At 37.7% G+C, this 12,265-nt stretch overlaps 1 protein-coding gene across 1 annotated transcript in view; it reads left to right on the plus strand.

The window, feature by feature from the left end:
* LOC147073598 (cytochrome P450 9e2-like) overlaps positions 1–11,588 on the plus strand; it is a 29,132-nt gene extending 17,544 nt beyond the window's left edge. The window contains exons 5-10 of the mRNA XM_085944635.1: positions 926–1,113; positions 1,539–1,672; positions 3,637–3,731; positions 5,734–5,860; positions 8,196–8,462; positions 10,458–11,588. Of these exons, the coding sequence (XP_085800761.1) occupies positions 926–1,113; positions 1,539–1,672; positions 3,637–3,731; positions 5,734–5,860; positions 8,196–8,462; positions 10,458–10,642 (996 nt within the window). The 3' untranslated portion in view covers positions 10,643–11,588. The remainder of the gene's footprint in view (positions 1–925; positions 1,114–1,538; positions 1,673–3,636; positions 3,732–5,733; positions 5,861–8,195; positions 8,463–10,457) is intronic.
* Positions 11,589–12,265: the final 677 nt, after the last annotated feature.

A 12,265-nucleotide genomic window follows, 5' to 3' on the forward strand; every position in this document is an offset into this window, starting at 1 on the left:
TTCGAATCCCGAGTCTGGTATTGTTTTTTCAATGTGTGTTTAGATCTGGACAATGGTCGTAATAGGTTGACCAAGTGGCTAACAACCATTTCTCGTAAAACAAAAATCTATTACGAAACCTCTTCGTGATGCAGTCAAGATCAAATTATAGAGCCAAAAATCTCCACTTAAAATAGCCTTATTGATTATCTTTTTTCACATTTTTACAAGATTTAAGAATGCAACATTCTTTATTAAGCATATATAATTTGTAACAATCTAAGAAACATACATATTAGAAAAAACAATAATTAATATGAAGTGTACAAATGTTAAAAATAAAATTTGGAGAGATCCTGACGGGACTGGCGTTCTAAGAATCACAGCTGGTATTGTCAATCTAGAATTCAAATTCCATAAGATGGTCGCCAATATTAATAGAATTAGATATAACACTTCAAATGTTGTATCAATATCTTAATCGGTAAAGCTCACCGACCGGATTGCGATGGATCTGGGCTCAAGTCCTATTCGAAAAGGTTGTTTTTTGTTATCGGTATATTTACAAATCATGGCGTCATCGAAAATATCGACTTTAGGGCATAATCCACACAAATAAAATTGTACAGGAGGCACAAAAACGTTTTTATTATGGTTTTCAGTCAAAGTTAAAATACAAAATAGACAACCGTGAAGTGTATGCTAATTAATAATTGGTTTTTATATCCCCAATCTGACGTTAATTATTGTGTTAGTTAAAGAAAAACCAACAAAAATTATGGTTACGTCGTTTTTGCCACTTCGGATCTGCAGCTTACATCCTATTAGTCGTGTACCAAATAAAGTATCCAATAAAACCTAAGTGTTATGAAAAAAAACTAAGGGTTACATCCTTTTTCCTTTCTGCAGTATTATTTGTTAAATTTGACATTATTTTCGGTTCTAGCTGGCTATTCAATACTTGACAGACGTCATCGTCACATCCGTTTTAGGATTACAAAACAACTCCTTCAAGAATAAGGAAAATGTTTTCAAGAAGATTGCTTCATCAGTCTTCGTCTCCTCTTTCTTCGAAGGCATTGTCACTATGTCGTTCATGATTTTACCGTGGCTCTCGAAAGTCCTGAAGTTGAGGTAATTATTTATGCATAATTGAAATTTTATTCTGTGTACATAATGTGGAGACAGCTGTTGCTGATGGATGATTGGATGAGCTCTATTTGTACTGTAGGGTTATCAAAGAAGAAGAAGAAAAAAAAGAAAGTAGTATGTAGTGACTGTAGTGTTGAGCTGTACTTTGAGACAATGTACTCGTGGTGTTGAGCTGTAGTGCTGCGACCACGTAGGTAATCTATTGACAGGCGCATGTAAATTCAAATTCTTTAGGACACAAGTATTGCAAACCATCCCTAGCGATAACAGGCAAAAACGTTAATCCGAATTATCGCGGAGCCCCAGAGTTCCATGGAACCCGGTTGGGAATCACTGGCACTCTATGTGTACCTATTGATTCGAACTGCAAGACGATGTACGATAACTAAGTTAATATATTATTTCAGGTTTGTAAACAAAACAACAGAGAAGGAATTGTTAGTGATTTCACAAAGTATTGTTTCTAATCGCTTGAAGAGTGGGTACATGCCAAACGATTTCTTTAAGACAATCATGGAAGAAGGGTTGACAAATAAAAAAGGTAGCTATCTAACTAACATAATATGAATAACTAACCTTGATGTACCAAAGTAGTATTTAAATATCTACTTATCAACGACAGCTCGTAAATTCACTCGTTTATTAGTGCGAACCATCGTATGTCTTTCAAAAGTCTTTTTTGAATTACTTCACGGTAAATTTGAACGATTGAATTTATGAGCTATAAAATTGGTAGAAGTAGAGACCGATTTCTATAAGCTGGCGTACACGTTGATACCAGATGGAAATCTCCCACAGGAGACTACCTCAAAGGGCGGACCGAACCATCATATTTCCCAAAATACCACAGCCTACGTCCACTCTTCGCGGTGATCGCAACCCTCGGCCGAGCGGAACCCGTCTCCTTGAAATTCAAATTCGTCGAATTCCCGCCAAAACAGACGCGGTCTATCAAAAACGGCCGCTCGCGCCGCCACTAGTGAATCCGTCGGTAAAACAGGGAGCTTCCCGACCGACGGAAAAAACAGGACGCCGCGAATCTGGCAGTTGGATCTGGATGGGCGCGAAAGCGCTCTCTTGCCTGATACGTCGACCAGCCAGCATCTCTCTTACATCAACCGCCGAACCAACAGCATCGACCGCAAAATCTCTTCTCGCCTTCGCTCGCCTCGGACGCGAAGCCAAGCCAGCATTCCGGACAGCCCGCCAAAAAAAGACCACATCTGACATCGGCAGATCGCCACGCCGCAAGCACTGACTCGCCTCGGATGCCAAGCAATCAATCAGCAGCCCAGCCGCGACACCACGTTACATCCCGCCAAAAGGACCGCGTCGGAGACTTCTCAAGCATCTCCAGGAAATAAAGGACCACATCGGCAGCACGCCAAGCCACAAGCCCCGATCCTATCTCCCATCGGACAGCGAGCATCGCCTCGGATGCCAAGCATCAGCAGCTAGAACGCAAAGAAGCCACGTTTGCAGCCCGCCAATTACCGACCGACCGCCATGACAATAACATGTAACGACTTACAATAAACCAGCCTTGACCAAATACCCCGTGCGTTTCTGTCCCCCACCCCCGCTTTGACCTTGACGTTATCACGGCCTGCCATCTCCGCTTCAGAGCGCGCAGAAGGCCGGTGATAACGTCATCACGGTTCTTTTATGAACTAGTGGAACTAAAATCCTAAATTCCCCCGCTTCAGCATATTAACACTGCATTACGTCCACCCCCCCTCAACTCCTTCGTCAATGCGACGCTAGCGACGCGATGACGTGTACGCCAGCTTATAGAAATCGGAATCTAGTTGACATGCATCGTTGACTGTACTACTAGCTTGAAACATGTCGACTGTAGAAAGGAAAAAGGAGGTAACCCTCGGTTTTTTGATGTGAGCTGCAAATGCTGAATTATTATTTAAATTTACCTAGTAATTAAAAAAAGTAGGAAGTGAACTGGGGGAAAAAAACTTAACCATCATTTATGTTGGTTTTTTCCTTAATTAACTCAATAAGTAGGTAATATTTGTGCCTCCTGAATGATTTGTGTGGATTACGTCCTTTTTCCTTTCAACAGTCGATGTAAGACAGATCAGATACCGCCCACGAAACAGACGTATGTACATATTATTATGCTCGATGCACATGGATCATGACTAAAAACTGCGTTTCCATCCAGACAACATCTTTCGTATGAGTCATTGGGTACTACGCGGAACGCTGTGAAGGCAGAAACGAGTCAGATGGTTCTTCGAGTTTAATAGCGAGTCAGACGCTAATAGTCGACGCTCTGAAAACAGAAACAAGTCCGAGCATTCTTCGTGAATGCGTTCGAAGAGTTTTTTGTTATTCGCAACTCGAATGACATAATCAGTAGAAACGAGACATCACATATAATCGACTCGAAGACTTAAATGTTCAAATTTAAGTGACTCTTTTCTCATGAATAGTTCGTAGGTTTAGTTTGGATACATTTATATTAAAATTAATAATTATTTGTTTTAGAAATAAACTATATGGAAATATCGGGCCGGTCGTTTGGATTTCTCTCAGAAGGCATTGAAACTTCAAGTGGTCTTATTTCATTCACTCTTTATGAGGTAAGAATGGTAGAATTATTATATGCATGTATGACAAAGATGTTGAAGAAATTCCTTATATAATAATAATACACAAGTGAAGCTGATAAAATGGATCTTGGTTACTGAAGTGTGCGATTAAATTAGATCTAAGTTATTTCATGTTGTAGATTTGTTATAGCCAACATCACACTACAAGTGATCTTAAAATAATTTACCAATGTCGCACTAAGATTGAAAAAAACATTGTAATTAGGTAGTTTCATTAGTTAAAAAGTAGTTATATTTATAAAAGGTATCAGCATAATTTAGATGAAAACTAAAAATGGCAAACAATCGTAAATCATGCATACTGTATATTACAATGTCAACCGTAAGTAACAGGAAAGTAAGAAAGTTATATTTAAGTTGTACGTATTACATATCACCGTATCAAAGTTCACTGTAAGCTATCTTATTGGAAAGAGATGGTCGGTAGCATGGCCCCCACAGGGGGGGGGCTGACAGGGCTCTAGCCTGGCGGACCTAAACGGTGCCTGGCGTGGCGATTCGACCAATTAAATGAGATAAACACACCCCACAAATTTTGTATAACAGTTTAAAAAGTCGCCTGTATGACTGTGCGATGCAATTAAATGTGATATATTGATTGATATACTCTAGCAATTGAAGCGTAAAATTTTATTTTAAAATTATTTTTACTGTATTTCCTGACTAATGAAAAAGGGTCGCATGTTACTTGACTACCACAAAGGGCGTTGTGATCAGTGCTTCATAATATTATGATGCCAAGTGCCGACAACTCTATAATTTTATTCAAGATATATTTAAAAACACATAAAATCGCTAAAAATACACGATATACCCCTAATTTTACGTCGCGGAACCATAGAGTCCCACGGAATACTAGTTGGGGATCATTACTGGAGAACAGCACACTGCCCTTAACCTTAGCGATAATTAGTAGGATACCTTCCAAACATCTTAGCCTGGGGCCCCGCTTCAGGATGTGGGGGCCATGGCCGTTAGCATTGAGATCAAAATTTGTCGCGTTATTCGTGGACGATTTATTGCAGACAGTGTTACTCCGATTTCATTAGATTAAATAAGAACATTATTTTATATTTGTAGCTATTAAATATCTGATAATAATTATGTCATTATTTACATATTATTGTAGGTTAAAATTTAGAACGGATCTTTATTTAGCGACATATTTTTTTCCGACTTATACGTGGCGTAAATGGAAACTCTGCCATTCTTGGTGTCTGATAATTATCTCAGGAATCGAGGGCATGCGTTGTCTTTTCTACCAAGGTGCAGAACTAACCTGCAATTGATAATGCTAATTGGGAGGGCAATAACTGTGTTCAACTAAATCGCTTCGGAAGTTGATATATTCCACCTACGTGAGCCGAGTATGGGTGGGCGTTGTTTTATAAATTCTTTAAATAGGGTCCACTTAGCTTATTCGATGTACTTCCTTGTATCTAATTTGTATTTTTTCGTATTTACACGTTTCTACTGTTTAACACTGTTGGATTTCTTTTTTTTTCATAAAACACTGTTTATTTATATTTATTTTCTTCTAAATGTCATGCTGTGAACGTCTTAAATTAATAATTTGTAATGTTCACTAAGTATAGGTATGTAAAAAATTGAATTTGAATTAAAATTTGAATTGAATCAGATATTTTATAGGTACCAACGACTTGGTACTTATGAGTAATCTATCTACAAGAATTTTATATAAATTTAATATAAAATATATGATTGTATTTCTAATTTATTTACCTACCTACCTATTTTCTTTTGTTTTTCCCTTATACTCCGTGGGTTAGATATATAACGTATTTTTAAAGTGTTTTATTTAGACAAATTTGATCTCAATACTACACGGCAATATATTTCCGATACTAAAGCTCACGGTGAACTGTGGTACAGCCAAATGCATATATACAAAATTCCTGACACCTTATCCACTAGGTACCTACTAACGTTTCTGATTGGGCTTTCTTTTTAGTTAGCTGCCAATCCAGATGTCCAAAGCCGATTGAGACAAGAACTCGATGAAGCGGCAGACGGTAATAGTGGAAAATCGTTATGTGAACAAATTCAAGAATTGCCATATCTCCACATGGTTGTATCAGGTAGCTAATAAATTATTATTGTTTAAAATACTTTGCAATACCTCAGCAACATACCTATTAGAAAAATATTTTACAAAAAAATATTGTTATGTTGCAATCGAACCAACAATGTGCTTTATCAATTAAGCCAACCGTATCATACCTAACAGTGGCGAAGGGTGGATGTAGGCTGTTAAGATCTGCCATAAATAGTGCACATTAAACTTTGTCAGTCATACATATTTGTTGTCATTGAAATAAGACCACAATTTATAGAATTCTGATGGTGTTGGTTAGTTTTAAAAATTCAAAACCCTGCGAAACCGAGCCATAATATATTATCACCGGCCTTCTGCGCGCTCTGAAGCGGAGATGGCAGGCCGTGATAACGTCAAGGTCAAAGCGGGGGTGGGGGACAGAAACGCACGGGGTATTTGGTCAAGGCTGGTTTATTTCATCGTATTGCAGGGTAGTCGTAACAGATACGATACAGGTTATTGTCGTCGTTGGCGGTCGGTTGGTAATTGGCGGGCTGCAACGTGGTGTCGCGGCTGGGCTGCTGATTGATTGCTTGGCATCCGAGGCGAGTCAGTGCTTGCGGCGTGGCGAACTGCCGATGTCAGATGTGGTCTTTTTGGCGGGCTGTCCGGGATGCTGGCTTGGCTTCGCGTCCGAGGCGAGCGAAGGCGAGAAGAGATTTTGCGGTCGATGCTGTTGGTTCGGCGGTTGATGTAAGAGAGGGCTTTTTGCGCGCGTTCAACTGACAGGCGGCGTCATGTTCATCCGTCGGTCGGGAACTTCTCTGTTTTACCGACGGATTGACTAGTGGCGGCGCGAGCGGCCGTTTTTGATAGACCGCGTCTGTTTTGGCGGGAGTTTGACGAATTTGAATTTCAAGGAGACGGGTTCCGCTCGGCCGAGGGTTGCGATCATCGCGAAGAGTGGACGTAGGCTGTGGTATTTTGGGAAATATGATGGTTCGGTCCGCCCTTTGAGGTAGTCTCCTGTGGGAGATTTCCATCTGGTATCAATATAATAGTAAAAAAAATACTCGTCTATCTATTAAATTTCTAAAATTATGCAATTAAGTCATACCTCACTTTGGATATTTTATAGATGGAATAATATTTGTTACCTATTATAGTTTGGTTTAGACCGGGCTTAATGAATTTAAAAAAATGAACTGACAATATGTGTAATAATATATTGTATTCTTAACCCAACGAAAACTAAATAAGTATGAATTAAAAGTGTGCACAAATTTGTCGTATCGCCCAAAATATACCAAAACTATTATGGTTTGGTTTAAGCAGGGTTTAATTGATTTTTAAAAACCAACCAAAACCATCTGTAAATTGTGGTCTTAGTTCAATAAAAACAAATACGTATGACTAACAAAGTTTAATGTGCATTATTTATAGTGGATCTTAACAGGCTACATCCACCCTTCGCTACTGATACCTAATCACGACAAAATTAACCAACAATTATGAGATTGAATCGAGACTTTATCAAATTTATTTAATATGGGCGTATATCTTTTCTGATTTTGAATCTAGGTATAATTTATATAGGTACTGTCACACCCATGATTATTGGGCCTCTCCGGATAGATTAAATTAATTATCAGGTATAACCATGTCACCTGACCTCCTAGTCAACAATGGGCGTATGTAGGTCCAAAATTCCTTGATTAACTGTCAAAATATTCAACATGTACTTAGCACGTAAGAATTATATGTAATTATAATAATAGTATGTCAGAAAAGAATGTGATTTGCCTAATTAAAGAGACGAAAGCCAAAGGAATTTAATAATAAGGAGTATGTAAGGGAAGGATGGCAACACTGTTCGATAGAAAAAAGGGGAGTAGAGGGTCGCCATTTAAAGAGGCAATATCGGCCCAACGACTCGGGGAGTAAAAAGAAACAACATAACCACGCATGGACATCAAAAATTAGTTAGAGAAACGGATATGGAGAATTAAGTTTAAAGTTAAAGCGCATTGGAGATTAAGCAGTAATATTAAGTGACGGAAATGTGTAAGAAAAATATTGTGAATGTGTGTCGATATAGCCAAAATATAAAAACCACGTTCTCTGAACGAAACAATCAAGACTTTTTCATTTTACTGCTACCTATTTCTATTTATTATTTAATTTTTGTGATTCCCGGGTCCTACCAACATCCCGAGCTAACCACAGGACCCGGGATATCTCAGTACCCTTTAAATCGTTTGACGAATCGATTGCATTATCTGCGTCAAAAAAAAATCGCCGCTGAATGTCATGTTGCTTTCAAGTCTTACTCAATCATAACCTGTAATCATTAAATGAGTTTGAAATAATATTTGCAGAAGTATTGAGGTATCACCCACCAGCGTTTGCTTTTCACCGTCTATGCAACAAGCAGTACACCTTGCCGCCAGCCGTCGAAGGTGGAAAACCTTTCGTGGTGCCAGTAGGTATGCCTGTGATAATCCCTGCCTACGCCATACACATGGACCCTCAATACTATCCTGATCCTGACAGATTTGATCCGGAGAGATTTATCGAGGAAGCCATTGCGAGCAGACCGAAAATCGCTTACATGCCATTTGGAGAAGGGCCGAGGGCTTGTCTAGGTGAGATATTTTTGATTTTTCAATTGCAACAGATCTACTCAGGGTCTCGAACATTCGTTACTAAATAATTATGTAATAATTACTATTTTCAATAATACAATTCCCAAAAATGCTGCAAATTGATTCATTATTGCATCGGTAAGCAATGAAATTACGACGTGAAAAACAATAATAATTAGTAACATCTATAAATGATATGAAATTATTGGTGTCTGTGACGGTCAACAACCTCAGGCCATGTCAGCACAATTGCGATAATGCGCTAATCAGCGGGTTACACAAGTGTGGCATATCACCTCAGCTACGGTCAGCACATTATGCAAGTGTAACATACTTCGATGAGAATCAAACAACAAAGCCTGGTTAGCAAAATGCCGCTAAGTTGCAACAGTGTATCGAACAGCTTATTGCCAATAGTGACCTATGGTCTGGACCAATCTCACACTGGATTGTAACATCTCTGACTAAGTATTCTCTCACCGTGCCCAGGACTCAAGCATTCCTTCTACTGAGCCTCGGACCGCTAACATCTCTCCTGCATTATTTATTCTTGTAGCACCTGTATACTATTTACGCAGCAATAAATTCTCGGTCCTCAATCTACTCAACAACCTTCGGTCAATTCATTCATCTCAACATCTTCACCCCAAATATCTATACTTATAGGTAATGCTAACTATGATATGTACAAAAATAACTAGCGCGCCGCGCTTTGGAGAAAGAATTAATAAGAATATTCCATTTGAGTTATTTTTGCGGCCCAATTTTCGCCTTTTAGTATCTTCATAGCAGTGGCGAGGGGTAAAGGTAGGCTGTTAAGATCCGCCATAAATAGTGCACATTAAACTATGTCAGTCATATGTATTTGTTATCATTGATATAGGATAAAAATTTTGCGATGGTTTTGGTTAGTTTTTTAAATTCAACCAAACCTTACGAAAACCAAGACATAATAGATACTAGTCAAATTTTTAAAATATCTAAAATTATGCAATTAAACCAACCAAAACCGTTTAAAAAAAAAAGATTTTTTTTTCGGTTAGGTACATGATCAAACACGCGCGTTAACATGTTCTTACTCCCTACTTCATTTATCGTTTGTCAATTTATGGCTACGGCCGTATGTTGTAGCTTAACCACTGGGGAATGCCAAAAGAAATGGCGTATTTCAAGAAAACACTACCTTATTCTTAGGTCAATAATTATTATAAAGCAATCATTATTATAGAATGGTCAAAGACATAACTTATAATTAATATCTTTAGAATTATCTTCAAATGTGTTAATCTTGCCCATTTTTGGAATAATAAAATGCCTAATTCTTGTCAAATTTGGGATCACAGAGATTATCAATATAATTTTTTATCGTAAATATTTCACTATAATAATGTCGACATAAATTATACTATTGGTTTTATAAATGCGTTTAAAAATTAATAAATGTAAAAAATCTTAACACCACTGCACATGTATTTACTGAAATATGACTATATTCTAAAACATTAGAGCGAGAGGTTTAAAAGAATACTATTTTATGTAATAAAATTAATACTTTATGCAGTCATCAAATGTTTAAAATAAATATAAAGGATAATAAGGCTTCAAAATTATATAAATAGATTATCTACAACGTTTAAGGAATTTTCAGGATCATGCTTTGAAAATAGAAAAAAAGCTCCATTTTGACCTACGCTGAGCATGTCCTCCCTTAAAGTATGAATGAAAAAGTGTGCACAATTTTGTATATATAATACAAATATACCAAAACTATTATGGTTTAGTTTAGACAGGATTTAATTGATTTATAAAAATTAACCAATACCATATGTAAATAAAATAACTAACATAGTTTAATGTGCACTATTTATGGTGGATGTTAACAGCCTACCTCCACCCTTAGCTACTGCTTCACTTCCATAGTATGTGTATTTGAATCCTCAAGAATTTCGTGAAATTTTTTAAGTCTCCACATTAAAAAAAATACATTTCTTTCAGGTACCCGTTTGGCGTTAAATCAAACAAAAATTGGCATTGCGGCAGTTGTTCAGAATTTTGAATTAAAGTTGTCAGCCAGAATGAAGCCGGGACCCATTCAAATCGATCCAAACGTCATGCTGATGAGAGCTGTTGGAGAATTGTGGATTACTATTCATCCTCGACCAAAAATATCAAACTTATAGTGCTATAATTAAAAATACTAGCATATTATGTTACCAGTTACCATATTCTCCTTTTCTATCCCTCTCTCTCATATGTTTACGTCTATGTTCAGTCTTAGACCCATTTCACACGGGACACCTGTGTGGCGCCACCAGCGTGGCGAGATTCTACATTTATACATAATTGAATGGGCGCGTTCAGATGGGGACACACGAGTGTCGCATTCATTTATATGTAAATGCGAATCTTGCCATGCCGGTGGCTCCACACACACAAATGTCCCGTGTGAAACGGGTCTTACTGTCGTTCTGGTGTTTCAGATTCAATTATATTTTGTCTATGAGTTTCTGCATGAGCCAGGAGGAGTCTTTGTAGAGTGTACTGACTTTCCGATCACGCCATCACTAAACTCATTCATTTGTCAAATGATAAAAAACGTTCTTGAGTTATGCAGGTGTCGATGCAGTGCAGTGACAACATGAGGTGACCTCATTGTTGTTCTGGTGATTTCGGCAGATTTTGCTAACTGACAATGTTCGTTTAAAGATTCAAACTGTGCTGTGAGTTGGAAGCATCAGTCTGATAACATTTTAAACACCAAGAAAAACGACATTACACACTTTTCCCCTGTAGCAGCAGCTTACTGTGACGTCACGTGATAGTACGCGACATGCACCACGCTTAACTGTCAAACTATTAAAATTTAGTACCCACCATTGTTTTCTCTCAGGACTCGATTAAAAATAATTCCTCCGATTTTTCAAGTTTAGAATTTGCGTTTATACGTTAGTATAATATTATGTTTAATGCATCTTCCCCCTATCTCGCTCACTTACCCACACATTTTTATGTTTTTTTCTCATGCGTTACAGATAATTCAACGCATGTATAGGGTAATAATTGTTACAGATCAATTTTTATTGTGCGAATTCATAATATATTATTGTCAGACAAACACGTGCACACAAAAATCACACCTAGGAGAGGGTCCATTTCTAAAAAAAATCTATAATTGTATTACTAATAATATTTATTATTTTTAATATATTTAGAGTTATACTTGTCTAATGTGATTTTGATATTTGTAAAATAAAGTAATTTAACATTTCAACTACCTACTTGACTTTTAATTAATATGGTATCTTTTTTTTCTATGACTTAGTACCGATCGTGATTCGGATGATTCTCCACGACTTAGCTCCATCCCTTTCAGCATTCAGCGGCTCGTAGGGCCTATGCCAATGGAGAACAGTGGCAATCTTAATTTAGTACATCCATTTGGAGGGACCTCTTTGTCCTATCTTTTCCAAGGTGGGTTATATACAAACGGAAGAAGGCTATCTTGAATCTGGAGTTTACTGATATTAAATATAAAGTGGCGTTCAGAGATAACCAGATTGACTCCAGACCATTGGACTTCTCAGTTCTTAACCGGACACGGTGACTTTGCCTCCAAACTCCGTCAGCTTGGTCTAATACAATCTCCAACTTGATTATGCGGCGAATTGCATAATGCCGATCACATCCTGTGAGTGTGTTTCCATATGTCGGTTGAAAGGTAAGAGCTTCTCAAGTCGCTCCGACCATCAGTCGGAGCGGTTTTGTATTAAGTGTATTTTTGTAGGAATGTTAACCGTTGAAGA

Source organism: Rhyacophila brunnea, unplaced genomic scaffold, assembly GCF_057557595.1.
Source record: "Rhyacophila brunnea isolate RB1 unplaced genomic scaffold, BYU_Rbru_1.0 scaffold_17, whole genome shotgun sequence".
In the NCBI taxonomy this organism is placed as follows: Eukaryota; Metazoa; Arthropoda; class Insecta; order Trichoptera; family Rhyacophilidae; genus Rhyacophila; species Rhyacophila brunnea.